The 27,745-nt window shown below is 52.2% G+C and overlaps 10 protein-coding genes across 10 annotated transcripts; 6 read left to right on the plus strand and 4 right to left on the minus strand.

Annotated features, from left to right (window-relative positions):
- Positions 1 to 336: 336 nt before the first annotated feature.
- AYO21_01531 (hypothetical protein) lies at positions 337 to 1,827 on the plus strand (the record flags this gene model as incomplete). Its single annotated transcript, XM_022651513.1, has 1 exon — positions 337 to 1,827. The coding sequence occupies one exon, from the start codon at positions 337 to 339 to the stop codon at positions 1,825 to 1,827; it is 1,491 nt and encodes a 496-aa protein (XP_022516026.1).
- Positions 1,828 to 2,118: 291 nt separating this feature from the next.
- On the minus strand, positions 2,119 to 2,631 carry AYO21_01532 (hypothetical protein; the record flags this gene model as incomplete). Its single annotated transcript, XM_022651514.1, has 2 exons — positions 2,119 to 2,250; positions 2,362 to 2,631. The coding sequence occupies 2 exons, from the start codon at positions 2,629 to 2,631 to the stop codon at positions 2,119 to 2,121; spliced, it is 402 nt and encodes a 133-aa protein (XP_022516027.1).
- Positions 2,632 to 3,139: 508 nt separating this feature from the next.
- AYO21_01533 (hypothetical protein) lies at positions 3,140 to 3,843 on the plus strand (the record flags this gene model as incomplete). Its single annotated transcript, XM_022651515.1, has 2 exons — positions 3,140 to 3,390; positions 3,465 to 3,843. 2 exons carry the CDS (start codon positions 3,140 to 3,142, stop codon positions 3,841 to 3,843), a joined length of 630 nt encoding a protein of 209 aa, XP_022516028.1.
- Positions 3,844 to 4,384: 541 nt separating this feature from the next.
- Positions 4,385 to 5,428, minus strand: AYO21_01534 (hypothetical protein; the record flags this gene model as incomplete). Its single annotated transcript, XM_022651516.1, has 1 exon — positions 4,385 to 5,428. One exon carries the CDS (start codon positions 5,426 to 5,428, stop codon positions 4,385 to 4,387), a length of 1,044 nt encoding a protein of 347 aa, XP_022516029.1.
- A 3,296-nt stretch (positions 5,429 to 8,724) lies between these two features.
- On the minus strand, positions 8,725 to 10,356 carry AYO21_01535 (hypothetical protein; the record flags this gene model as incomplete). Its single annotated transcript, XM_022651517.1, has 1 exon — positions 8,725 to 10,356. One exon carries the CDS (start codon positions 10,354 to 10,356, stop codon positions 8,725 to 8,727), a length of 1,632 nt encoding a protein of 543 aa, XP_022516030.1.
- A 484-nt stretch (positions 10,357 to 10,840) lies between these two features.
- Positions 10,841 to 12,229, plus strand: AYO21_01536 (hypothetical protein; the record flags this gene model as incomplete). The annotated part of the gene is made up of 1 exon (XM_022651518.1): positions 10,841 to 12,229. One exon carries the CDS (start codon positions 10,841 to 10,843, stop codon positions 12,227 to 12,229), a length of 1,389 nt encoding a protein of 462 aa, XP_022516031.1.
- Positions 12,230 to 16,267: 4,038 nt separating this feature from the next.
- Positions 16,268 to 17,866, plus strand: AYO21_01537 (hypothetical protein; the record flags this gene model as incomplete). Its single annotated transcript, XM_022651519.1, has 1 exon — positions 16,268 to 17,866. The coding sequence occupies one exon, from the start codon at positions 16,268 to 16,270 to the stop codon at positions 17,864 to 17,866; it is 1,599 nt and encodes a 532-aa protein (XP_022516032.1).
- A 661-nt stretch (positions 17,867 to 18,527) lies between these two features.
- On the plus strand, positions 18,528 to 19,190 carry AYO21_01538 (hypothetical protein; the record flags this gene model as incomplete). Its single annotated transcript, XM_022651520.1, has 1 exon — positions 18,528 to 19,190. The coding sequence occupies one exon, from the start codon at positions 18,528 to 18,530 to the stop codon at positions 19,188 to 19,190; it is 663 nt and encodes a 220-aa protein (XP_022516033.1).
- A 1,650-nt stretch (positions 19,191 to 20,840) lies between these two features.
- Positions 20,841 to 24,341, minus strand: AYO21_01539 (hypothetical protein; the record flags this gene model as incomplete). Its single annotated transcript, XM_022651521.1, has 1 exon — positions 20,841 to 24,341. One exon carries the CDS (start codon positions 24,339 to 24,341, stop codon positions 20,841 to 20,843), a length of 3,501 nt encoding a protein of 1,166 aa, XP_022516034.1.
- Positions 24,342 to 25,667: 1,326 nt separating this feature from the next.
- On the plus strand, positions 25,668 to 27,368 carry AYO21_01540 (hypothetical protein; the record flags this gene model as incomplete). The annotated part of the gene is made up of 1 exon (XM_022651522.1): positions 25,668 to 27,368. The coding sequence occupies one exon, from the start codon at positions 25,668 to 25,670 to the stop codon at positions 27,366 to 27,368; it is 1,701 nt and encodes a 566-aa protein (XP_022516035.1).
- Between the last annotated feature and the right edge of the window lie 377 nt (positions 27,369 to 27,745).

The raw sequence follows: 27,745 nt of genomic DNA on the forward strand, positions 1-27,745 counted from the left end.
AACGCCGACCGCCTTGGGGGATTCCATGTAGGCACCAAATCTGTTAGGGATCACTCAACTTTGGCACCAATCCAGCTGCACAGGCAGCTGCTTCCATCTCTCGGTCGTGAGCAACTGGATTGAGACTGCCGCCAGGATCCAATACCACCGATCTCAGCAACCATGTCGTAAGGAGATTGTGCTTGAGACCAGGACGGCCTCGCATTCATTTGTGAACCTTTGTGCACAAAGTCATGCGGCTCTCGATGGTCTTGGCACATTAGGAGGACAAGAAGACCTCGATTGTTGTCCAATATCTATTTCGCGCGTTCGACGGTGTGGTGATTAAAGGTCAACATGGATATGGCCGCAACGACGACCAGAGCGGACACGGGCAACGCCACGTCGACCTACATCGACATTGACTCTCTCACTTCGGATGAGTTCTCGCCTTATAAACACGCAAACTCCCTTATTCTCGCAACCAACAACCCCTCCGATCCGACCATCGACCTCACTACACCCCTCTCCCGCGTCCTGTTCGACCTCCAAGAAATTGATTCGCATATCCATACCCTCACCTCCCGCTCGGCACTCGACATTCTCACATATACCGCCACTCAGAATGCCGCCGCCCAACGAATACTCACCAGGATGGAAGAGGAACGAGCACGTCTAAACGCCAGCTACGAACGCCTGGAGAAGGAAGTCCTGGTCCGGCATCAGAAAGCAGTGGATGCGAAACTCGTTGCCCAACGAAGCTGGGAGGTTCTCCGCTTGGGCAGGGGTGTACAGCGCATTCTCAACCTGGCGCGACAATTTGAGGTGATCCTCGCAGAGTCCGGCCTTGGAGGAGGTGCCCGTGCCGGTAAAGAGGATCACGGTGCGCTTATGCGCGCAACACTTGCAATTCTTGGGTTTCGCGATGCCATCCTTGGAAGGGACGGCGACGAGTTAGCACGCATCAACCTTGTGAAAACTGTGCGGGGAAGGGTCTTCGAAGATGGTGAGGCTCGGATCCTAGACTTTGCAAGACGCATTGTCAGAGAGTTCTCAATGACTACCCTCTCCTCGGGTTCTGGCAGTGGAGTCTCGACATCTTCTGGCCCTTCGTATCGTGAAGTCGAGGACAGCCGTGCCCGGTTCATGAGTGCAGTGCACATTCTCTATCTCCTCTCTCCGGCACCAAGAATCGATGGGGAGAAGATGAAAAAGAAGGACTTTGAGCCTGAATATCTGCTCCGCGCGTTACAGAGTTACTTACAGACAGCCATCACGTCCAGTTCGGCATCAATTGGGAGAGCTCTGGGCCAGTTACCCATGTTAGACCGGGCCTTGTTGGAGACAAGTGCACGATGTCAAAATATTGTGGCCCTGGAAGCCATGCTGCGCGGCATTTCTGCCCCTGACCATCCATTACTGCAGGCTGAAGCTACCGAAGACCAAAATATCACCCACGATGTTGACGAGGAGGACTCTGAAGATGAGGCAACCTTAGAGCCCTCTAAAACAAACAACCCCGATAACTTTCTCTCCTTACTCCTCAATGCACTCGACACCGCGTCTCTCCCATCGTATTTCTGGCGCTCACTGGCTTCCTCACTATCCACCCGTGTCCAAGAGATTCTGACAAGAGGAGGCGTATCCGCACGTACACTGCGAAGTCAACGCGATGCCGTGCGACAGGAAATCCGTGACTGTGTCCTTCGAGGCTCAAAGCTGCCGAGGACTGTGCTTGCAGGTGACTCAAAAACAATGTCGACTGCAAAGGGCGAGCAAGAAGCAGACAATTGGGAACGAGAGGCGGCGGTGATGGTTGGGAGTGTGGTTGGTTTGTTGGGGCGGTAGAAGAACGGGATAGTTATACAATAAGTCCCTTTCCTGATCCCGAACGTGAGTGAAGATATTTTACTCGGAAAACCCTTCGCACCGTCAAACCGAAAAGCAGGTGATTTCCCGAGTCCGCGCTATGCAATTCTTTTCTTTTTAGTGTACATTTGTAACCCTTTCTGTACATTTCCCTTCATCGTCACAAGTTGAAAGGGTGGTGCCTTCTTCTCCCCTAAGCCGACATGATCGACTCTCTGGTGCTATCACGGGCAGGTCTTTGCCATCAATGTCGCCAACACGTCTGTCCCCTCATCCGAACCATGACTTGCCTTTTCTGTCGGATTTTGCCTTTGCGGCCGACTCGGCGTCTTCTTTGGCAATCTGCTCTAACGTGCGGTCTCGTTTATAATCCACGACTCTCTTTTCCTTGAAGTATTTGATCTGTGGGAGGCACACAAAAAGCATGAGCAACCGTTGGTCGATCGCCAGGTAGGATATAGAAATGCACAGCGAGAGGAGAGGGGCATCTCAAATCGGGTATTGAAAACTCACCCAACTTCTTGCGCAGTCCCTCTCGTACGCAGCCACCTCTGTCGGACAGACCTTGCGGGCCTTCTCGTCCTCCTTGACCGCATCCAATATGTCGTGCCGGTCCAGGCACTGGAAGAATATGTCGCGCGACTCGTAGCAGTGTTCGCGAGACGTGCGGTCCGGAGCCACGTAGCCGCCGTCTTTGGACCGTGGAGGCAGGTTCGACGATTGCGGTAAAGAGGGATTAGGCGAGGCAGAGCCCCCCAGCCAGGTCGGAAGACCCCAGGCCATGGTTTGCGGAGGATATGAAGATGGAGATGGAGATGTGCAGGTGGAAGCGACGGAGCTGGGGAAAGCGGTAGAAAGTATTCCTGAAGGCCTGGATGAAGGGTGAGTGGAATGAATGTCTTCTAATTGCGTGTCGAATACTGTCTTCTTGCTGATCTCATGGAAGGTTCTCTTTTATGAAATTTCATCGACGTCGTCAAACAAACTATACTCTCCAATCAACTTATTTGGAGATGCGCTGCCACCAGCTGCTGCTGCTGCTGCTGTTAGGCTCAGCCCTACACGTGACAAGGCTCGGAGTTTATTTATGCATCGTCATCTTTTGGGCTTGTAAACTCCACGTATGTATCAATCACAGACAACCCTTTCAAACATTATCCGCAATCCACCATGCCTATAGATCGAGGGCAGCTCCCAGCTTCATGGCGACGCTAGCACCGGCTCTCCCGACTCACAGTTGACGACCTCCTCTTCTTCTTGCAAACAAGACCGAGGAGTTGGGCCGCGCCCCATGCCGCCTCGACGGCGCAAACCTCCCCGCGCAGGCGCCCTCACGGAACTGCCGCCTCTGAAGATCGTCCGCTCCATCCTCCTCCTGCAACTCTCATACTACACGACGGCGTTTGTATTGATATTGTTCACGACCTTGGTTCTGGGCCAGAGATTCTCTCTGAACTTGATATTCGATTGGAATAGCGTGCGTGGAGACACCACCGTCGGCTGGACCGTCGGTTTCTTGTGGGTTGTCGATGGGTTTATAACGTATGGTGCTCCGTCCCGTTCTGATAATGTCGAATTGGGGTTTTTAGGAGAGAGACTAACACCTTTTCTCAAAGAGTAATACCGATCCTCCTGCTGATCTCCCGCTCGAAACTTGTCCCCGATTTCGCCCTCACGATTCACTTCATCCACCTCCTCATCACCTCCTTCTACACGGGTGCCATTCCGACGAATTTGCTATGGTGGGGTCTCGAGGCTTCCAGCGCGTTGTTGATGATTGTTTTGGGCGTTTGGGCTTGTCGGTATCGTGAAATGCAACCCATTTCTTTCGGAGCACCGGCGCACAAGAAGGCGACTGGTCAAAATGCAGCCAATGGATCGGCAGAGGGTGCCGTTGTTGATGAGCATATACGGGGCAGTCCGGGAAGGGGCCTGAGGACTGACGCCGGTCCAAGCTATGAGATGGTAACTGTCAGAGGGGACCAAAATGTATAATTTGGACAGAGACATGAAATAAATTCTTTCGGGTTTGACCGGTGACGCGTGGAATCTTGCCTTCACAAGCCAGCAGTATGTTGTGGTCAGGACTATCGACGAGGGCGCGCTAGGTAAAGTTGGACAATAGAGTCTCTTGTCTTTCCCAGCCGCATGTGGCCTGGATATGAGGTGAATCAAAATCATGGACTGGCAATGTCGCGCCCAAGGTCAAGTCTGGTGCTTGGAAACTGTGGTTGGAATACTGAAGGATGGAGACAGAACGTCCTGGCCTCTCCAGAAGGATCCTAGGAGACCATGGCAACGAGTTCCATGGGGGAAATGTGGCAAACACTTCCGAAGGTCGGGACAGTCTTGTCTAAACTATGGGCAGCACACGGAAAACAGCTGTTGTGGAAGGACTACGAGAAGGACTGGAAGCACTGGGCGGCCCAGGAACATATTTCTCCCACTGTCAACGCCGCTGAATACGACGAGTCAAGTGGATATCCTTGTATCTGCAGCCTACAGGCCCCAGCACGCGTTCGGGTTTTCACATCCATCACGACGCCGCCGTGCCAGCATATCCGTGGAACTCGACCACGTCCTCCTTCAATATCTCGGCCAGCTCGAACATCTGGAAACTCTCCTCCATGCTCCTCTGGGTCGGCTCCCATCCGAGCTCTCTCAGCCGTACCGCCCTGCTCCGACTGTTCAAGCCTATAACCGCGCCGGAGAACTCGCCAAAGAGATCACCCCACAGATCCTTTGGGATAGTCTTTGGCGTTGGATCCTGGATTTTGCCAACCTTGTGCAGGCCCTCGCCGATCATCTCTGCGACTTCGCGCCACGAAGCCTCACGGCCATTTTCGCAGAAAAAGTAGGGGTTGTCAAGGAAGTCCTGTGCCGGTTTGTTTTCCATGTGATGCAGCAAGGTCACGTACGCCTGGGCAAGGTCCAGCACATGGATTTGTGATTCGACCGGGAGACCCTTGCCCAGATACCCCGCGAAACCGTGCTTGATCGCGAACCGGGTCAGGGTCGGTATCTGGATGGTCAGTCGTCGGTGCTGAGGGTTGTACCCATAGATCAAGGGCGGGATCATGATGGCGATCTTGGCCTTGTCGCCAATCTCCTTCTGGTACTTTAGGATGGTCAGGTCAATCTGTCGGTGCGGCGCGTCGTCCGGCACCGAATCGATCTCGGCGCGGTTGTTGTCGTGATAGACCTTGTCGCCCTTGAACTCTCCGCAGGCCCCGTCGTCCAAGACGCTGGTGCCGGACGTGTGGATGTATATGGTCGACTTGCCCTGCGCGGCTCGCTCCGCCACGCCCTTGCAGACGGCCTCGGCGCTGGGCTTGTGGTCGGCGGTCGCGGTGTGGAAGATGATATCGCTCTCGGCCGCGTGCGTCTTTATCAAGGTTGTGTCATTCAGATCGCCGACGACGGCTTTCGCCCCGGAGAACTCGATCTGTTGTCCGTGCGACGCACGCCTCACCAGGCCCGTCACATTGTAGCCCTCGCGGACCAGATGGTCGAGGACGTTCCAGCCGATGAAGCCGGGGCCGACGATGAGGACATTTTTGGCGCCTGCCGACAGAGACATACTTGTAGATAGATACCTCACTGGGTTGGTGGATAGGTGCGTAGGTCGTCGAAGTCAGGTTGCAGTTCAGTCCACTTGGGAGAAAAAGAAAAGAGCTCGATATAGCGATATAGGAGATCAAAACTTGTCATGGACTTGTTTGTTTCTGTTGCATTGATTGGTATGTTTTTTTTTCTCTCCCTCTTCTTCCTTCTCCCTCCTTCACCCGAATAGATTTCCTTTCTCCGAATAGTAAGAGTGACGTCAATCTTCCCCGATCGTCGCCCGGGCTGGTCACGCTGATTTCATTCAGTGCTGATTCTGCAGCCAACTTGCATGGAGAAATGGAACACGGGCAAGTCGATAATCAATCAGCTCGAACACGAGCATGTGCATCACATCATTTGCGTGGTGTAATGGTGGAGAGAATGATGGGGGAATTAATAATGTATATACTTGGTGCGGGGAGAAAGTTGCCGCTGCGTCTGGCAATGTAATTAATATGTAGCATATAGCCAGCCGAAGTCTTGCGGTTTTCTCCAGGCTCTTTTGCTAGGTATATAGCCATGTATTCATGCCTGCTATTCATGCATGCAGGCATGCAGGCATGCAGGCATGAATGTGTGTATGTGTATATGTATTCGACGTATGGGCGTATAGACATATTTGCGCATGCGCGTAGAGATTCCCGGTCCTCAGCAAGGACATGATGCCGCCTTCTCAGACCTGGTGCTCCCTCTCTCGTGTTCCTGTCGTCCATCCCTGGCTGCATCTCGCCTCAGAGCACGTGTGTGGCAGGCACTCAGCCGGGAACGTGTCGACTCGTTGTTAGATTCACCGTGTCTCATATGTCTCTTGAGCTGCTTACGCCACTCCCTCCCTGCTCCTCCACCAAGGGATACTTCCTGGCTTGCTTGAAGGCTTCTGTTGGGGGGATCTGTTGCGTGCGCATGAGTGAGCGAGTGAGCGAGATTGTGTGTACATATGTGTGTGTGCATGTGTCTGACTTGCCCGTAACTCTCTCACGGCCGTGCTTCCTCTCGCATTTAGAGGTATGAATAGGAAGAAGGTATCCGACGGCACAATTCGTTTGGGTGGGAGTGCTTATGAGTGGTGTAGTCGCCTCGGAGAGAGAGCTGGTACCGGACTGGGAACGAGGAGGCAGCAGAGGAAAGGCGGAAGACGGCAAAGAGAGAGGGGGAGAGTGCGTGAGTGGGTGAAAGAGAAACAGGAAGGCGAATAGAACTAGGGAGAGGTGTCGAGCGACGATTTCTGGACTTGTCTGTGTGATAGAAATCCAAGCGTGTCTCTTTCTTTGCGCAAAGACGACACGACGCAGTTTGTCATTTCGATGCAATCCCATCTGGTGAATATCAAGTATGTCTTTTCTACAAGTAAAGTACACCAGAAGAGAGTGCCTCATTGGAATCGAGGTAGTCGCAATCACATGATGGTCTTCATACCTTGCAAAGGATGTACAAGAAACCTACAGATGAACACAGATCAAGGCTGGAACGCTTCTTCTCGCTCATCGACATACTGTTTGGAATCGAAACTGCGGTCGGCCACCGTTCTCTACTCCTCGAGAAGAGCACACCAGGTAACTGATTCACTTCAAGCCACCAAAGACGTCTCAAGGAACTCTGCTGCTCGCGGTTCACCTAGACCCATCTGGAACCCCTCCTGAGTATCAACAAGGGGAGATACGTAAGACATCGCTATGCCAGGCCCCTGGGCAGAGGTCACCATGGTGCGAGGACTGACACTTTGCAGCTGGAAAAGGGGGATGTGAGACCCTGCCTAGAGGCGCCATGGAGTAGCAGGAGCAACAGCAGAAACTAGCTCCGGTGTGATCAAGCAAGGACTTGTCGCTCCCTCTTTGCGTATGTCTTGGTGTTGAGGGAACCCGCTGTGTTTCTCGTTCGGCCGACCCGTAAGGCGAAAGACATGGTGGGGTTTGGTGACCAGCTGCTAGGTCTCTCGACATCCGCTGTCGGAGCAGAATAGAATGCCTTTCCGGTGGAAACGCAAAAAAAGGCAACCTTCCGTCAATCTGGTGATTGTAGCTGTAAACGCTCGAGAGTCCATTTTGGGAATCAAAGTCCCATGACCGGGTTACGCTGCGGTATAGACTTGGTGTTGTTGTTGGACTGGCCAGTGAACTCACAGGGATCTTTTGTCTTCTAGACCGGGCTGGACCATCACGGAGCATTACCAGAGATAGTCTTAGTTTGCCTGTCGAGTAGCCGTCCAATCCCCTGATACCCAGCGCAGGCCGCTTCCCGAACCGCACTCATCGTCAAGTGCGGATGCGCAGAGGATTGTCTTGAAAGATACTCAATAGTCCAAAGAGACTCGAAGTGGTGATGATTTCACAGTTCTTTTTCCTTCCAAGGGTATGTGAAACCAGGTGTTTGGCAGTGTGATGAGTGGTGAGGGGCCCCCTGCCCTTGCAAACATCCCGGTCGGATTGAACTGGATTGTGTTTTGGGCCTGTGAAAGTTGTCTGTCTTGTCTTCGTCTAGCAGGGGTACTCAGCTATATCCTGGGCGCTGCCTTCGAATGTACGTTTGTCGGATGCGGAGGTTGCTCGTACACACTGCCTTGACTGTTTCACCACCCTTCCTGGTCTCGGTCCATATGTACCGCCGAGTCAGTGGCGGGGCGAGACGAGATGAGGCGGGATGAAAGGCCAAAGTGTTTGGGGAAATGCGACAAGGGTATACAAACCACTAGTCGGCTGTCGTCAGTGCGGAGTACGACCGGACTGGAATCGAGCAGCAGCGCTAAGTGTAAATCCTGCCCCGGCTGATCGACCGCGCATGTGAAAAGGCCAGGGTTGGGCCTTGTCCACCGCTAGGGCTGTAGTCCGTGCATAGGACGAAACCATGGAGGAAATCCCTAGCAAAGGTGCAGCCCTTGGTTCGTCAAGGATAGCACGAGCCATTGTCCGACTTCCCTGTTCGCAGACGGCCAACGTGGGTGGAATTCACAGACTCAATGACATGGGATTGAGGGACCAGGGTGTGTTTCGAAGATCAATGGTCGGATCCCAAAGAGGTTCAAATAATGTGACCAATGACGCCGCTTGTTCGGGAAAGGTTTAGACGAGCCTGTCTTGTTCTGGAAAGGGAAAGGTGGTCTGAGCTGTTGTGTTTTTGCAAATCCTGCCACAGTAATACTAGCGAAGGTGAAAGTCAATGCTAGGAGCGCAGACAGGGTTCTTGTCGACGGAGAAAGAGAACAGGGTATCAATTCGTGAAGCAATGAGAAACATGACACGCACAACCAGGAAGCCGGACAAAACAGCTCCCGTTCTATCCAAAACCCGGAAAGCCTGCAAAGGGATTGCCTCCAGGGAAACCTCCTCCCCCCGTTGAGAACTTGAACTGTCTCTGTCCGCCGCCGCCACCAGGGAATCCTTGTTGGAAGAAAAACTGCTGGCCTCCTGCGCCACCAAAAGGGCTCCCCTGGAAGGGGTGACCACCCTGGTTGGCCATGGGATCATTGGGGTCCTCTCCGTTGTCGAATTTGGCCTTCAATTCGGGGTCGCTGAGGACTTCATAGGCCTCATTGATGGCTGTCATTTTCTTCTCCGCTTCCTCTTTGGTTATGCCTCTTGCGGCGGCCTTGTCTGGGTGGTACATTTTAGTTGCTGTGCGATAAGCCTTCTTGATGGTAGCTTCGTCAGCACCACGAGAGATGCCCAGGACCTTGTAATAGTCCTTGGTTTTGCTGCGCTTCAAGGCGACTTGCGCTTCGTGCAATTTGGAATTGATCGTCCCTTGAGCATCGGGGTGATTATCTCGAGCCGTATTAAGGGTCGAAATGGCGGCATCGAAATTTTCAGCGTCCATGTGTCGCTGTGCCTGGTACAGCAGCCCATGCAGAGAGCTGGGTTTCAAGGCGTGCACTTCGGAACAGAACTTGCCGGCCTTGTTCAGGTTGTTCATCATCATAAACGCTTCACACGTCTTCTCCAACATGTCCACGTAAAGATCCGAGGGCGCTTTGGCATGTATGATGCCTTTTGTACGGTGAGACTCGACATTAGACTGGAGTTGCGAGAGAAGCCCTGGCTCATCCTCGGTGCCCTTGCCGACTAGCACCTTGCTTGCTGAGTTGAATTGCCGTTTGTCGAAAAGAGCCTGAACTTGCTCGATTTGCTTCATGACACTCTTCTCTTCCCTGAGGAGAGACTTGCAGGGCTTCGAGTCTGGATCCGAGTGCAAGCATTTCTTGACTTGGTCAATGCCCAACTTTGTATCCCCTAGGCTGTAGAACAACATGGCCGAAATTTGTAGGTGTGGCTCCACTAGACTCGGATGGATTTGGAGGGCGTGCTGGAGGTCGCTAATACCCTCTTGAACCTCACCACGCTCGAATCGACAGCGAGCGCGAAGTTGTCGCAATGACAATGCTGTACCTGCTGTCATGATAGCAATGCCTGCTTGGTTGATACATGCTTCCCAGTCTTGCTTCTTCTCCGCCTCAACTGCGAGATAGTATGCGCCCTCAGCCTCTTCAAGTTGAGCCAGATCTGCCGCCGCTCGAGTCCCTAGCGCAGCATAGTCTTCCCTCGCTGCAGCCCAGTCTGCGTTCTTCGCCCTGATCTTCGCCCTCTGCAACAGCGCTCCCTCGAACCCGGGTTTCAATTTTAACACATTATCGAAGTCTGCACCGGCCTGTGCATTCCTTCCGAGAGACAAATAGGTGATTCCTCGTTGGAAGAGCGTGAGGTAGTCGGACGAGTCCTTGGAGACGGCGGCATCAAAGTATGCCAGAGCCTCACTGTTGGCTCCTCGAGCACGTGCTGCTTTGCCCGATGCGATCAAAGAAGAAAGAGAGGCGTCAGAGGGTATATCGACGGCATCGACGGCATAGAAGGAAGTGAGATAGAAACCGAGTAGGGCAGCGAGCAGGCCGAGACGCTGTAACGGGAGAATCATTGTGGCATAATGAGAGTGGCCAGTTGATGTACAGAGGGAAGAAAAAAGAGATCAACTTTAAAGTCAAAGCAAGTGAAACAGAGCAGTTAGACAATGAGAGGTGAAATGAGCGAATGTGTCGCCGTCAATGTCGTTGCCAGATTCCAACCAATCTGTCCTCAACGTCTGGTAGATTCTCAAAGAATCCGCAGCCACATTCTTCCCCCAGCCTTATTTAGCCACATTCTTCCATTATTGGCTAGCTCAGTATCCGCCGCTTTTAGTCACCCACGCGTGCCACGCCTGGTGACGCCACTCTTTTGCGGTGGCTGCTCACGCTGCTTGGCTGCCATATGATCTCAGCCTTGGGACATGGATTTGTGCCTCGTACTCATCCCATTGAAAGACAACCAACGGTGTGGTTCATCGTCTCGTTCAAGTATAGTATTCTCAATGGCTTCACCAGAGACATGACCGTTGCACACGCACAGATGATGCAGTCATTATGCCCTCGGCGGTAGTAAAAACAAACAACACCTCAACCTCAGTCCTCCAAGATGGCTCCCCTCACCGCTCTCGTCGCGCCTCCTTCCAGGTGCTGAACCGAAATATCCATCAGGTCGTTCTGGGAAACCTGCTATTCGACGCGTGGTATTATTCTCCCTACCCTGACAGTATCATTCTTCCGCATCGAGGAGACGGCTCAACAACAGCAGATGTGAGAAATGGGCACTCTCACAGCCACCTTAGCGGATATCACAGTTCGATAAGGGGAGAGGAGCCAATTTGCCGCCTCCTCCATGTTTGCCCGTGCTGTTTTCGTTATACACCACTCGAAGAACAATTCACCCGACACCTTGCTTACCACCGCCACCTCCGCTCTGAAAATCTTGAACCCAATCAACCCGTCCCAGCATCCGCGTACAAAGTATACGAATGGGAAGGGTATGCGGTTTGGGAAATAGATGGCGAGAAGGAGAAACTATATTGTCAGAATCTGAGTCTCTTCGGAAAGTTGTTCCTTGAACAGAAAAGTGTCTTTTTCGATACGGCAGGGTTCAAGTACTATGCTCTGACGTATACGAAGCCTGAAAGTCCCTCATCACCAGCTTCTACGACAACCAAGACCCGAGGACAGAAACAACGAAGCTCGTCTGCAAATGTGCAACAAGAAGACGACGCGCTCTACCAGACGCGTGTTCTAGGGTTCTTCTCCAAGGAGAATCTTTCGTGGGACTCCAACAATCTTGCGTGCATCTTGATTTTCCCTCCCTTTCAGCATCGGCAGCTTGGTCAATTATTGATGGCAGTCTCGTACAAGCTGAGCGGATGGGAATGGGAAGGCGGGGTGATTGGCGGGCCCGAAAAGCCCTTGAGTGCAATGGGCCGGAAGTCATACCTAAGGTTTTGGTCCGAACGCATTGCTCGGTTTCTGATGGGTCAGACGGCGGATGCGGATGCAACAAGGGTCTTCGACACAGCCAAGGCGAATGGCAGGAACAGAAAAACAGTTCAGCCGAGAAAAGAAGAGATGACGGTCAAGGAAATTGGGGACAGGACCGGAATGCTGGGAGAGGATGTAGTCGCTGCGCTAACCGAGATGGGTCTGTGTAAGGTGGTAGGGCCCAAAAGGAAGAAGGCAAAATCTTCCACGCCTGAGGCGAACGGAACAGCATCCGCGAGTCTCGCTCATGCTACGGAAATTGAGCCAGAGGAATTGGCAACAATGGTCATCCATCGCTCAAAAATTGTGGAGTGGGCGGAGAAGAACGGCGTTGAGCTGAGCAGTCCCGTCAAAGAAGAAGGATTTTTGGGCGAGTGGGCATTGAGCGATCTTGCTGAATCCGACAACAATAGTCAAAATTTGTCGGGCGACGATGATAGCAATGCTTAGTGGATGTGCTTGCTTGCGAACAGGAGTGTCCTCGGAGAACGGAGAAGGAGTTCCCCATGTTACAGAAACTCCAACCTCTTCAATTGTCGGTGGCCAGGACCACAAGGATATAGCAGGATCAAGAGTCCCAGGAGTGCGGGAGGGGGAGAACTGCGTGCCGGGTGCGTGCATACCGAACATTCTCGTACCCTGTCAAGCTGTTCAGCACGAGCTCGATATAGTGGACTCGTAGCTGCTCCCCAAATGCATTGTCGATCCAAAAAAAGAGTATCAAGTAGCCCGCGCACTGCCTCTCGAGACCAGCTCGTGAGCTGGGAACGGGACCACCAAGGGGGTTTTGAGTGAGGGGGATTCATGGCGTAGGTGTGTTCCATTCCAAAAGTGTGCTGTGATCTGCGATTGTTGTTTTCCTTCCAGGAAGCGATCAACACTTCCTACCCGCTCATGGACTAGTGCGACGAATGTGGCACGGATCCGGGCCGGTTCCATGCGTCCTGTCAACCCTGCTAGGGTTTGGGGAAAGGTAGTTGGGTAGGTAGACAGTTAAGGCTTTGGTATAGGGATCCCTAGGCAGCGCCCTTATGGTGATCACCCGCGAGGGTCCAGTAGGTTCGTGGAGGGGCTTCTTCCAACGTCGGACGACCCAAAAGAGGTAGACTTCCCTTCTCAATCATTGTCACGAGATGGTGGTGATCCTCGAGGATGGGAGGAGATAGAAGCTCGGAAGCAAACCGAGCGGCCTGTGAATTGCAAACTTCGACCTCGTGCCCGCCCGTAAATGGATGGTTACACGGAGTGTATATCACCATGGCCTAGTTTCAAGGCAAACGGTTCAGCATCTTACCTTTCCTTCACGTTTTGGACCCTTCATCTCTGCTATGCTTTTGGAGTTGGACCCTTGCTCGCATCACCTGAGCAATCAACGCTCTTCCAAGGGTGGCACAGAAGGCACTTTTTCCCTTTCATTACCACGGCTTCGCTGCCTCAAATGTGAGGATGCCATCTGAAAATTTTGATAAAACCATTCTCCGCATGAGTCTGAAGAAGACGTCATGAAGTCTGACACACATTCGAGACACAAGAACCTCCCGCCCATAAGATTTTCTGTTCGGATAGTAGCTTTCCGGCGGTGCCCTTTGGGTAAGGGGACTGTAATGGGTGCGTGATGCGATTACTGGTCTGTGATTAGCTTAGGCCTGGGGTTTTTGGGGGGGCACGACTCGATAAGTGGTTAGCAGCAAACTGTCAGGTTTTGAGGAGCGTCGACAGCCGAGCTTGCAGATTTGCAACAGGCGAATGATGCCGGGTTCAAAGTCTGCATCCGCGGTAGTCGGTCGAGCGACCAAGCTGTTACGCGCAAAGTCGCGATTTGTCGGCTCCCCTGCATAATCCGCATGCTCAACCGAATGCAGCTTTCAGGCACCCTGGGCCAGGGACGTGCCAGGGTGATAGCGGAGGCCCGAAACCCTGTTGGGTATCGCGTCCCCAAGTTTGGCGCACCAATGTCTACCTATACTCTGCACGGTATCCCTGAAAGCTTGCACAGAATTTTTCTCCGGCGGTATCCCAGCCCGAGCAACTTGGCGTGACGACCGCTGCATTGAACTGTCCAGGGCACTGCCAGGGGTGGGAAATGGCCGCTGAACCACTCTCAGTTGGGAGAACAGAGCAGCAGAGGTAGAATATCAAGCCTGATGCTTTTCCAACAAGTCACTCGGTATGTATTCGGCAGTCCAAAGACTTCGACAAAGACAGATGTGACTTGGCGAGATTGACATATGTTTGGGTGCAAGGCCCAACTCTGTTCGACGCGTCTGCGAGAGTTTACCATCTCGGCAGTGGTTGGCTACTTGTTGACTAATACCCCGTGTTTATGTGTTTATCAGGGGACACGACCTCACAGCCACGAGGGGCGAAGACATGTCTGAGTTTCCTGTTCAGCTGAAGGGACGCGGCACAAGCCTCCATAAAGTGCATTGTGATGAACATCATCATTAGACGTACAACCACGCACGAAAGGATGTGCTCCGCAAGCTGATAGGGACTCTTTCTAGTATGGCTAGGTAGCATTGGGTAGGCAGTGGATGAACGAGGATGGTGATTGGGGAGTTGTTTTTCGACAGCTTTCACATGCGGTTCGACCGCAATGAGCCTTCGCCAATTCGCCTGTTCTCAGCCTGCCTTCTGTTTATTAGCACAGACTGGACTGACACAGAAGGAAAGGGCTCTTAGGGCTTGGGGCCGCATATTAGCGAACCAATACTGCGTGCTCCATGGTGGGCCGCCGGCATGCCCTGGTCAAAGTCGGGTGATTCCAAAGCTGGGCTGCTGGGGTCGAGAACCCACCAGGACTGAGGATGAACCAAAATCCCTAGAACGTGAGCTAGTTGTACGCTGCAGGTACAAAGTAAGACTCGAAGATAACTCGTAGAGAAGAAGCAGGGTATAGACCAAAGCGAAGTGTATCAGAGTAGAACTTAAATGATACTTTGACTGGGGCAACAAACAGATCGCAGGACAAACAAGGTCAGACAGAAATATGCAGGCCTTCAAAGTTTGACAGTGACCAGTGACTGAACCCCCTCCAAAGCCGGCATCCACCGGGCGGTCACCTGGTAGATATTGTGCGGAACGTAAAAGACGAGGAGGGGAGGATCAGGAGCCAGGACATGGCAATCAGTGCGAAACACGGATGTGAAGAAAGTCAAGAGGTGTACACACATAACAAACATTGAACATTGGGTTGGGCTATCCTTCCTCCTGAAGAGGTGATCTCTGGGTATTCTAGGTACCCAGGGAATTGGTATAGGTGTCAGTAGTGGGGGTCCGTGGGCCGGTAGCCCGTGTTATTCCCTCTACGAGTCAGATGTGCTCAGTACTCGGGGGTACGAGTACGAGTATGAGGACATTACCGTGGCTCAGGTAGGCACGTACTTGTAGGTAACCCCGAAGTGCCCGACCCAAAGTCCCCAGGTACCCAGGCAAGCCAGGGCTGCCACAATGTGCCGTTACGCATTTTGGCATAGTGTGCCCTAGTTCGCCCTTGTTGCCGTCCGCATCCCCTCCTGCCCTCGCTATACCATGCCTAGAAGCCACGCCTAGAAAATATTAGCGCCACACCCAGAACTCAAGTCCCCTGCCTCCGAAAATTCGAATCCGCACCCCTGTCACCCTTCCGCCGTCCGGACACCATCGTCAAAATAACTCCACCTCGAACTGGATCCACCAGGCTAAAATCTTGCATTCTCGACTTGTATCCGTTCCCTAGTGTCTGTCGCTCTCCTAGTGCCCAGTCCTTACAACGTCCTCAAGAACTGAACTCGAGCCTCTGGACTCATCTCTCTGCAAACACTCGACCTCAGTTTCTGAGACACCTGCATACACGCCAGCACCACCTCAGTTAACTGTTGTTTTGCTGCATCATACCTACACTCCTTCAAGCTTGCTTTCAGTGCCAGTGCGCAATACCACACAACACCTTGCACGTCCTGTCCCTCATTGACCTTCGCATTCTCGGACTGTACCTCTCGCTGTAACGAATCACAGAGCCTTTCCTTGAAGTCGAGTCTGTTTGCTACCTTTCAGCACCCATCAATTGACGAACCTTTCCTTCGATTGAACGAAACATCTACCAAAGACTCGATTTTTGCGGTAGTCCTACCTCGATTTTGCAAGCCCGGTCACTTATTGCCACACGCTTCACAAACCTTTCCAGTCATCTCACTGCATTGAGCTGCCATCCTGAAAGGTTTCACAATCTCGCTTTTGTTGACAAATTCCTAAATGTCGTAACCAACAGTCCGACCAACAGGTATCACAAACAACAGGACCTCAGACCACAAGAGCAGGACCTTGAAGAGTTGGGATACTCCGTCTGTGTTTTTCTGTTTTCGTGAATCGTCACTGTAATCGCGCCGCGGCTGCAGGGACGTGTGAAAGAGTTTGGCTCTCCAAAGTCAAAACCTTGACCTCGAACCCCTACTTGAACCCAGTCTGTTCGGCCAGCGTCCTTGCACGTCACGCTGAGAGGCAGCCATAATGTCTTCCACCGAGGGAGATGATAGCTCTAGGAGCGCGGCTTACCCATGGGTTCTGGAGCACTTGTTAACCTATCCTGGAACTTACGAGATCCCCCTACGAACAATGTACACTCTCAATGCCACCACTCAACATCAACAACAGTGTCCACCAACGCCGTCGCCCAACACGGTTCTTGGCAATGCTTTTCCTAGGAAGTCTTCCATCGCCGCCGACGAGCAACAAAACATGACCACCATGACGGCCGCTGCTCAGCTGCGTGCCAATCTCATGCAACACATCTCGCAGCTACCCTCTCAGCCAACATCCTTGCCCCCAAGCTTCATCACAAACTTTGTTCGGAGATGTTTCCCCCGCGAGCTTGATCAGGTCGACTTTCCCCAAGCTTTGACTGCCATGGATTATCTAAAGGATCTTGAAGTTCGACGTCGGCGTGAGGTGGTGGCCGCTTTGGATAAGCTAGGCATTGACCAAGATGACCTCAGTCACCGAGATAAACTGGCGCGGAAATATCCCGGCGTGCTGCGCTGGGTCTCCGAAATCGAAGAGAGGGAGCGCAAAGTGGAAGCCCTCTACACTCAGGTCTATATTGGGCTGAGAAGGTGGACCTTGATCAACGAGCTTACCTTGACGCCTTTCGACAAGGGCAATTGCCTAGCTATGCTTAATACCCTTTATCCACCCATCAACATGAATGCTGGGCATTTTGTGCAACCCACTGCCCAACTCACGCCTCAAATTCTGACCCAACAACGCAATGGGTTCTTCAAGTATATCTCTGCAGTAGAGAAGAGCGGGCCATCGGTCTTGACCAACTTGATGAATCAGGCTAAGAAAGCCGAAGACCCAAATGGCTGGGTCAGTCTGCGAGATACCCTCGACAAATATGTTCGCATGGCAAACAGCGTCATCGAGGAATGCTACGACATCACCGGTCACACCCCGTCACCGACCACTTCCTCTTTCAAGTCCTTTGAACACGAGGAGGAAGGTCGCCGAAAGGTTGACTCGGCTATCTCTTTTGGCTCCGAAAGCTCATCAAATCGCAACTCTGCCCAAAGCAATAAGTCGGCACAAAGCCAAAAGAGCCACACGACCAGACCTAGTACAAGCAGCAGTTTCAGCAATGCCAGTCGTAGTCCCAGCCGTCACGCCTCTCATGACAAACAACTTCCCGAAAAGCCACTTCCGCCTCCTAAAGATGACGAAATCACAGTGACACAGAAGTCGTCAGGGTCAACACTGGAGCGGATAGCTCGTGAACTCCGGAAAATGAAGAGTCGGAGTAATGTCAAAGACGACTTACGTCCACGTACCCCGTCTATATCGACAGACACGGTGGCGCCCGATAACCACGATCGACCACCAACGACACCGGGAAAAGATCGCAGCCTAAAGAACAAACTTAGCATACGGAGAATGCGATCGAATGCCACTATCTCGGAAAGCACTGGTCCGCGTTCTCCTAGTCGCCACGGAGAACCTGCTATCCAGGAAGTGCCAGCGTTTGATGCAGACGAGATGAGCAAGAGCCGGCAAAGATGGGAAACTCAGCAGAAGTTGAAAGAGAAGGGCATTGATGACGGGGTGAAGGCATAATGTACAATGTTGTACCAGACAATGGTTTTGTTTTTAACGACACGGTTTTGGCATCTGATGGGGTTTATGGATTGCGGCTACTGCTACCGCACGGAGGGACATTAAGAGCCGTCTCGGCAAATGTGTAACGATACGTGATGAAGAATTACGAGAGAAACCTGTTATTATTGGCTTGAGAATTTGGGCTCTTGTGAGGACTGACCCGGACTAGAGATATGAGGCTCTCACGAGCAAATGGATGACCTTCGGAAAGAGGTTGTACCCCCAAAAGTATGGTCTTCATAAAGGCGATAGCCATAGCTTGTGCTTTGACTATTGAAGCCAGTCGATGAAATACAATTTGCTGCTTTGATCTTTGAGCCCTTGACCACTATTGAAAGGATGCGTGATTCAGGTAGAAGCACATGATGGACCGCGTATTGTCAACAAGCACCCTATCCGTTGATGCGGAGAAAAGAAATTCCGGCCAGTACTGAGCACCCAAGTTCCCCGCGCCGCCATTCTTTCTCAAAGAGCATGAAGAAAACAATTCACAGCACCACTCCGACACTGACTCAAGGCCGAAGCTTGTAACCGGGAAACCCTGTGTCGAGTTCAGTACTAACCGTTCATTTCCACTTGCCTGTCTGTTTCACCCCTGGTGAGCTCGACGGCATCGACAATGGCCACCGAAACCAACCCTCGAGGCATCCCTACCTTTCCTTTTATGAACAACGTGACAGACTATGTCAAGTCCGTCGACGAGGTGGAGTCTACGCTGCAAAGATTTCAAGAAATGGTTTCCAAGTATACATTCATGCAGCAAAACGTGGAGCGTCGAGCGGCTGGCTTGAAGGAGAAATTACCAGAGATGAAGAGGACGCTGGAGGTGGTCAAGTTTCTGAAGAAGAAGAGGCGGGATCTTGCCGAGAGGAAAGAGGGAGGTGAGGATGGAAGTGGAGAGGAAGATATAGAAGAGGACGATGTACTGGGGGGAAAGCCCGTGGTCGGAGATGCGATTGAAACAACGTTCAGTCTTCAAGATACCCTCTACGCCAAAGCCATCATCAAACCCGCCGAGATCAACGATGTCTACCTCTGGCTTGGGGCTAATGTCATGGTAGCCTACCCGCTCGACGAAGCAGAAGAGCTCCTGCAAGGAAAACTGGACAAAGCAAAAGAGAGTCTTGCTGCTTGCGATGAGGATCTTGAGTTCCTAAGGGTGCAAATCACGACACTCGAGGTCGCAATCGCACGGGTACACAATTGGGATGTGGGGGAGAAGAGGAAGCTGAGAGCTCAAGGCAAACTGCCCGCGGATGAGAGTGGGAGGGACAAGGACTGAGACCCAACAGGAATAAGTTATTCTGTTGTCGTCGTCACCTTTATCACCCCCGAACCAAAGCCCAAATCAACGGCAAACTGTTCTTTGCCAGTGAGGCCTGATCCCATCCACAGCTGTCAACTCCGGCGTCGAGTGAACAAGGTGTATGCCGCCCCTCAGCTGTGTTACTGGGCATGAATGTGTACTCTTGGTAACACCTTTGATATGCGCTCTTCCCTAACACGGACATCGACAACATCCGACGATCCGAGGTCTCGGCTGGCATGGTTGAAGTCAGCACCCGACTCGTCATCTCGCTACGTGAGACTGTTATTGACAAGTTACTGGTCACCGAAAACCTGGAAAGACTGTGACCACACGGATTCTCAAAAACTGTACACTACGATTCACCTGCCTCCAAACCAGTTACAATGCTGCATGTTGATATTACCAGTCATTCCTCCACTACCAAGAACCGCGTCTAGCCAGGAGGGATTGTATGACGACTTTCGTCGATTTCTTCCTTTGTCCAATCCAAATATCCCTCCAACTCGACGAGCATGTCACCAGGACCGTTCTCTCTCCCTCCAGTCCCTTTCTCAATCCACCAGAGTCCTCACAACACGAGAACTCCTCTCATTTGGCATCAGCGTCTCATTTTACCACGCTCTGACCAAGGAGAGAGAGAAAAGGAAATACTCGAGGATCTGGCTGCTAAGGATGGTCAACGGCACCTATTGTTTTGGTTCATCCCATCCCAAGGATGGGGACGGGGGTGGGAAATATGGCAACGAGCTATCTACATAGACGGGGAGAGTCGACGACCGACTTGCCAGTAAACACCCAATCCAAAAGTTGATTTTGCTTTATGATCAGTCCTGTTGTGCTCTCGCTCTCGTGCTCTCGTCCTCTGCATATCAACACTTGCCTGCCTGCCTGCCTGCCTCTTAGCGATATGTCCGTTCCAGTAGCTGCTTTCCCGAGACCATGGATCTTCGGAATCTCCAAGCCTTCATTCAACACAAAGAGGAGTGAATGTTATGTACATAGCAACGGGTGTGGTGTGGCACTCAGCCTTGTTCCCGAAAGCCCGATTCTGGGCGAGGCTGAGGCTGAGGCTGAGAAAGCCCCTGAAGGGTTTTGGGCGGACAGACACCGAGAAGAATCACAACGCTCTGTGTGCTACTGTAGACTAGGCGAGCAATTGGCAACTGGCAAATGGCAACTGACGATGCATGTCTATTTGAATTCCTCCGACTCTAAAATGAAAGGAAGAAAAAGAAAAGGTCAAAGTAATTAGTTAGTGTTATGGACAGCAGTGGGTGGCCTCTCTGCACCAGCGTCGACCTGTTCGTCGATGCGTATCTTTGTCTTGGTGGTGGCAGATATTGCGATCCCAGTTGCATACTTCGTTCATCGCCTGCATCATTCATCTCATTCGTCTCAATGTGCTCATTCGACATCCCACGATCCTTGACATCCCCGTCGTCCCTCGGAGCTAATGATATCACCTCCACAAGTTCATGTCCAATGCAATCCAGGGAGACGCATTTATGCATTATGCTTCAGTTCTATTCATACACGTCATTAGTCGTACAAATGAGTACATCTTTCTTCTCTTTCCAAATCGCGGCATGCCTGAAGACGTCTGTGTTCTTAACCCCCACGTTCCTAGTGTTGCTTTGGAATATTGACTGCGCTCTGCTCGCCATCCATCGCTTCTCCTTCAATGTGCTCATGCTCAGCGGATGGAGTGACAGGCTCGTCGGGCATAGACTTGACATAGTCTGGTGCTTGGAAGACCGAGTCCAAGCCTTTGCGATCGCTTCTAGCAGGTTTCAAAGTGTCTTCACCCCACCAACTCACATCCTTTCCAAGTAGAGATTCGTTGGGCGAGGGTAGCGACACTGTCGATAGATTTCGATGCTCTATATTTCCATTGGCACCACACGCTGTACGCATATGCATCGGTGGTGAAATCGCCGGAGAGCTGAAACTTCGAGCTTTGCGAGCGACATCTGGAGTCTCATCCACCCTCGACGAACTAGGGTGATGCTGTAAGCCAACATCTTTGCGGTGGTCGGCAGCTCTATTTGCTTTGCTGTATTCGGCTCGGCGAGGTTGGCAGCTAGCCGCCCCATTTTCAGTAAGGCTGTTGCTCCGAGACTTCCTTCGATCGTCAGCGTCGCGCAACATCTCAGCTGGTCCTTTGACAATGGCGCCCCCCACAGCAAGCATAATTGCTACGCTGAACTTGCCCCAGAGATACAATGATCGGCCCCAGCCATTTTGTGGCCCGTTCACTGGAGGGGTACGATTGGCTGCAGAGGTTGATGAAGGAGATGTTTGTGCCTGGTTTTCTGATTCCTCGATCTCGCCACCAGAGCATTGCGGACCAGCCTCGCATATGGATCGACAGAAGGGTTGAGTGAGAGACCGATCAGGATCCGGAAGACAGCACTGATCAGCAATACTCTCACCATCGTACTTTGCCCAGTCCCAGTCTTCGTGATCGGTCTTTGGTCGCTGGTAGCCAATGAATAACCCAAGAACCCACCAGCTTAGTTTTCCGAACATTGCCCAGTTTGACCGCCAGGCATTTGCTATGACCCGCCGTGCCAGAGACAGTGGATCTCGTTTGAAGCCTTGAATGTACGTCGTATACCTTGATAGGGTTGCATAAACCGTTTGGATCGTCAAGGTCGCTAGAGGCTTGGAACTTATGCCACGATGCTGTAACATTTCAAGAGGAGTGCGCGTTGGGGCGGTAACTTGTTTCTTTGGAAGAGAAGGGCACTCGTTCATCGACTTCCGGGTGTTCTGCTCGGTGATAGAGCCAGATGTGACGACTCCAAGGCGACTGGGTCGACACATCTGACCATTGCGGTATTCATGATCAACAGCGTCATCTTTCGAGTCATCTGACTCGCATATTGAGCTTGTTTTCCTCCGTTTTCGAGGATTGAGTGGCGAGTCAGGGTAACCTCTGGAGGGGGATGAATTCCCTCCGCAGGGGGTTCGATGGTCTGAAAATAAGGGACGAGGAATGTCAACGTTACCTCGGAAATGAGATGCATCTAAACTCTCCAAGTCTGACCGAGTATGTCGCCGATTGAAGACTTTACTGTTTCCAGAAATATCAGGGGCGTCTTCATCTTCTCCCTCAGTCATACTAACGGTGGTGTGATGTGGATTATGCGCCACATCTCCAGGCAGAGAAGATATTGTCTTCGAAACCCAGGAGCGAATTTGTGGACTAGAACAAGGCTCCATGGTCGACTCAATCTCGCCTGCCTGCTGTGGACATTGATACTGAGCCATGTTGCCTGAAAAGGAAAGTCCTTCGAGAGGCTCTGGGAGAACCTCCGGTTGGAAGGCTTGCTCATCACTGGCGAAAACCTCGTCCAAGCTCTGATAATCTGTTCCGGGACGATCAAGAAAATTGTCTGGACTCGGAAAGGGAGTCTCGAGGCGGTCTCCAAGAACTGCATGCGTAAATGGAGTTTCTTCAAATCGTCTTGTCTCAGAGCTAGGGAGAATGGGGAGTCCTCGAGTGGGTGACGTGACGGGTGTGGTTGAAGGAAGGTTACCACTTTCGGCCGTGAATGTTGGCAAAAGCAATGGCTTTAGCTGTGTTGATCCAGGCATGAATTTCCGAGGCCGCCTCTTTGAAGGATGTCTCAGGACTATCTGCGACCGACTTTGCGTACGAACATGCCCACCCATCATATCAGGGCTATTTGAAGAGCTAGAGACAAGTGTTGCCCGTCCCGACTCAATGCCGTGCGCATCTTGTAGCTCGGTTTCTTCCAACACAGAGTCAATCGAGAGCCTATCATCGACAGCGTCCAAGGAGCGAGCAGTGGCGTCGAATGGACTTGCCGACAACGGCGACGACGGGGGATGCGCCGCAAAGTAGTCAGAGGCCGCGAGTGCCGGAGACGCAACGATTGACTGGGGTCGGCTCTGGAATGTCGGGAGGACTGGTGATGTGGGCAATCTTGGGATGACGAGTGACATAGGACGGCCACTTTTTCGTCTAGGAGTGGGTATGCCGCTGGAGGGTTGAGCCTTTGTCGGCGATAAGGCCAGAAGCTGGGTCAAGACCTCATTGCGTTTTGTCATATCGCGATTTGTCGTCTCCAGGCTTGACCGTTCTTCCTCCAGCTTCTCAATCTTCGCCTTTAGAACTTCCAAGGCGTTTTGGTCAGACCTCTTTTCTTCGCGATCGCATTCTAGATCGTGGATCACCGACTTCTTAAGTTCGACCTCATCTTCTAGATCCTTAATCCTGCGCTTCAATTTGAGCTCCATCTCCGTCGATCTTTCGACTGTTTCATGGAGTTCAAATTCGAAAGAGGCCCTGATGGCTTCCATCTCCTTCTTCAGACGTTCATTCTCTTCCTTCGCTTTTCGGAGCTTTTCTTTCCAGTGCATATGAGTGGTAGGTGAATACATGGCGTCTTTGACCATCTGTAACTCATTTTCGATGTGCTCTATGTACTCTTCTGAATTGAATCTCGGCTTCGTCTGAGAAGCCTTACGATGTGACCCCGAACGCACTTGGCGATAATATGGCGAATCCTTGCGAGGTGAAGACCTCTGAAGGTTTACCGAGACCTCTCTAAGGCCCATATTGACAGGACTTTCTCGCAAAGAATCGGGGCCTGAGGGAGGGTGTAAGTCACTGTATGCGTCGTGGTAGACTGATGGTGTATTGGCTCCTGTGTCACGGATCGTAGTCTTCTCTGGGGAATCCTGGAAGATTGGTAGAGCAGCCCGTTTCTTCAAACCTCGAATCCGGCAAGTATTCGTATTCGAGATCTCGGCCAGTATGGCAGATTCCGTCGAGGCACCGCTCAACTTCTCGGCCTTGTTCAAGTCACTGCCATTCTCTTCTCGTCGATTAAACCTTGGCGATGGAAAATACGGAGAGTCGTTCTCGGATGAGCGGTTCAGGGAAGGAAATGGGACGCTGATGCCATTCACTGAAAGGCTCTGTGCCGAAAACTTCGCGTGACGAGTCTGGAGCAGTCTCTGCTGTCGAGTGTGAGGTGCAGACTTGGGTGTTGTATGACTAGAAGGATACTCGTGGAAAGACGATGGTATTGACCTTGAGCGGACGTGTAGGGTGGTCACGGGTGATTGGGGGTGGGCATGAGCGTCGTCCATCGTCTCGTGGGATCAAGAATTGTGTTGTCATGGAACTATGACGCTGACCGGAGAATTCGCAAGCCCCAAAATACTCACCATTGGTGATCGACCCGGCCAGAAGTGCTAGTAAGAGGGTTTGGAGGGGGAGGGGGGCAAGGGATTCGACAGGATTGAAATTAACCAACATTCCAGACCTCGCGCCGCGAGGACTGATGCAATACGGGGCTCTTTGAGAGCAAAGGAATGCAAGAAGTGAAAATCTGCTTGGATAAAGGAGAGGCTGGTGAAGATGCTCAAGCCTGAAAAAAAGGACGCTTGAATTGTGGAAGGAAGAGAACATGCCACGCAGGCGCAACCTGAGCCAGCGAGCGGGTTGACACGGAAGAAGGAGGAACAGCCCTCGTGGTCCTCGAGAAATTAATTGCTCTGACAAAAAAGGTGAGTGTTTACATTGTACTCATTTCGGAGGATCGCTGCGCTGGGCTGCTAGATGGAGCCGTGGGCCGAGTAAGCGTTGAGATGCTGCTAATTAGGCACCCAGATAGGTAGGAACTGCGGTCCACGAGCAGCAATCCAAGGGTCGTCATAGGCAGGGCCCCCCCGCTTCAGCCCGCTAGACGGCCTCGCTAGGACGGGAAAACTTGCCCAGAACCCTCCCGGAAGCCTACTAGAACATTTAGCACGTTGGCGGTTGCTGGTGCCGAGGTACTCATCTGCAGGTACATGTTGTCACGCAATGGTGCACACGCTATCACGTGATATTTAAACTAGACCCGTTCTGATTCTTGGCATATTAACTCCCCCATCCTCAACTCCCAACATCCCTCGTACCGTCTAACAATCATACATGTCTCTTACCCTACAGAATAGGGCTCTGCCACATCGCCAAGGCTGAGATCGCTACGTCAGTGACTAGCAACGTCGTCTCAACTTGTATGCCCATCGAAATCATATTGATCACATTGACAATGCTCCACTTGTCGGTCCTCGTTCCTCTCGCCTTTGTCTATAATAGCGCCCATTCACTTGAGGTCATCCTATTGTTGTCCTTTTTTGTCCTTCACAAACCCGCTAGCCCTAGGAATAGATCTATCGTTGCTATTCATATTCTATTCACAATGGGGGACAAAGACCACCTCGTAATAGGACTTGGTCTGAATGACCTCGTTTCAAAGGTAGGTGGGCGGCGCCTTAAAGAGAGAGCTGTAATGATGTTGCCCTGTGGTTCCATGTTTCCATTGACTCGATTTACTACTTTCTACTTCGTTCACTCTGTACGTGAGAACCCATTGAATATCCTCTGCCCAACCTGATACGTGAAACGCTCTCCCACAATATTTCAACATGTGCAAGATCATCAGGTACCGCTACACCAAGTGCTGGAGACCCGCAGACGCGGGTGAAGACTACGATGAGCACGATCCGAAAAACCTCTGTGATGGTGGCGTCGACAGCCAAAAAATACCCTGCTTCACCGAGGTCTGCGACCAGCACGAAGATGGCATTCCGAGATACCAATACGTGTTTGGTGGATTTCTCAATGAACCGCCAAAATGCAACCCGACCGTGGAAATCTGTTATATACCGACTCACTGTGCCTTGCATCGTCAGCAAATGGTTTGTGCCGGTATTCCCGTACCAGTCGACGCCAACATCCATACTGAACCCGAAGCGCCATTGCCAGACTTTACGTGGCATATCCCCCGAGTGCCATTGAGGGATCCTGGCTTCCGCATGGTGGACTGGAATCCAGAACCACGGAGGGTGCCTCTGGACCAACCTCCTGTCAGCCCCAAGACACAGGCCACATTCAATCCTGAGCAAGGCGGCGTCATCAATGCAATGTATGATCCTGAACACTGGGTTTCGGCCGATGGCCGCCCTATAGATTTACTAGAGAATCATTACGCCGATCCGGATGTCAACGACTTTCCGGCCTTTCCTAGAATCAAGGGGCCGGCTATGCCACCGCCAGGACCACCCTCTACGCAAGACACGCAGACTCCAGTTCCTCAATCAGTCCAAGCGGAGCCACAACCTGCCAACCCCCAGCTGCCATCCCAGTGCAATGGCTCACAAGGCCAGCCACCACATAGCAACCCTCAGAATGAGCAGCAAACCCTTAGTGCAGTCACAGGGGATATACCACTGCCGGCTCTATTGTCAGGAAACATGTTCGGAAACTGGCGAGAGGTGTCGAAAGCCGGGCGGTCAAGCGCGGGTTTGTCGTCATCAGACAGCTCATCATCTTCACCTCAGGTTCCGGCTGTTGGCTGGCCCAATCGAGATTTGTCCTCCACCCCAGATCCAGAATCAACAGGCAAATCACCGATCTGGGAACAGGATTTGCTGGCACAGCTCCAATCCTTCTCTGGAGGAGACAAGAGCCAAGCGCCGCAGGCGGTCAGTCGGCTACAGTCACCGGGCCAAAATGCTAACCCGCAAGGACAAAAAAGAAGTGACGACGACGGCGAGGAAGAGCAAATGCCTCTCAAAAGACGCAAGCTCAATCCCGGAACACCAGCCACGTCTGTTGCAAAGCGACATGACATGACCCTACGCAGTAGCGGCGCGGGCGCTTCGACTGCCAGGGGAACTAGCACCACTGGTCCGACGAGCACGCACCGCATGAAACTTCGGCCTCGGACACCCAGGATTGCCCCAGCACCTATCCCTGTGCGGCCAAATACTCCAGCGGCCGGGACAGTGACAAAGAGGAAAACCAGGACTGTCGCTAGAGCAGGAACTCGCGGCAGTGGCATCTCCAACGCACCCGGCAAGGCAAAGTCTACCAGCAAAAAACCGAAGCGGCCTCCTCAGAGAGCGAACAAAGTGCAAAAGAAACAGAAGAAGCAGAAGAAGCAGGAAACTAAGAAGACGACGACACAAACCCAAAGACCAGCTCGGAAGCAAGTTCGAGGACGAGGGACTGCACCGCAACAAGCAGCCACATCCACAACCCCGTCGTCGACTTCCACAACGGGGCCCATGACCCGGTCAAGGCGCGCCGCACAGGGAGCCCAGCTCAACCCCGGAATGGATTGAGCGAGCGCAACGTCCACGGTACTTTGTATTACCACCCAAGCCAACTCGAGTTTTTTCATTTTTCCAAGTTTTCTTGTCCGAGTCTTCCTGATCGGGTTCAATACCGGGTACTGGGTGGGTAAGTATGTATCAATATTCCCTCGTCGGTAGGGATGATCGACTTTGAGAGGGAGGCAAGGCGAAGGCGAAGGCGAAAGCGAAGGTGAAGGATATTTCATCCACGGAAAAAATGTACAACAAAGAATAATGACAGAGCTCTTCCCAAATTGCCATGTGCTGAACCATGTCTTGATCCGGGTTGGATATCAAATGGTGCTGTTGTGCTGTTGGACCCAATTCCCTGCACATGATCCATGTTGATCCATGCCCTCTACATG

This window comes from Fonsecaea monophora (genome assembly GCF_001642475.1).
Source record: "Fonsecaea monophora strain CBS 269.37 chromosome Unknown Scaff6, whole genome shotgun sequence".
Classification (NCBI taxonomy): domain Eukaryota; kingdom Fungi; phylum Ascomycota; class Eurotiomycetes; order Chaetothyriales; family Herpotrichiellaceae; genus Fonsecaea; species Fonsecaea monophora.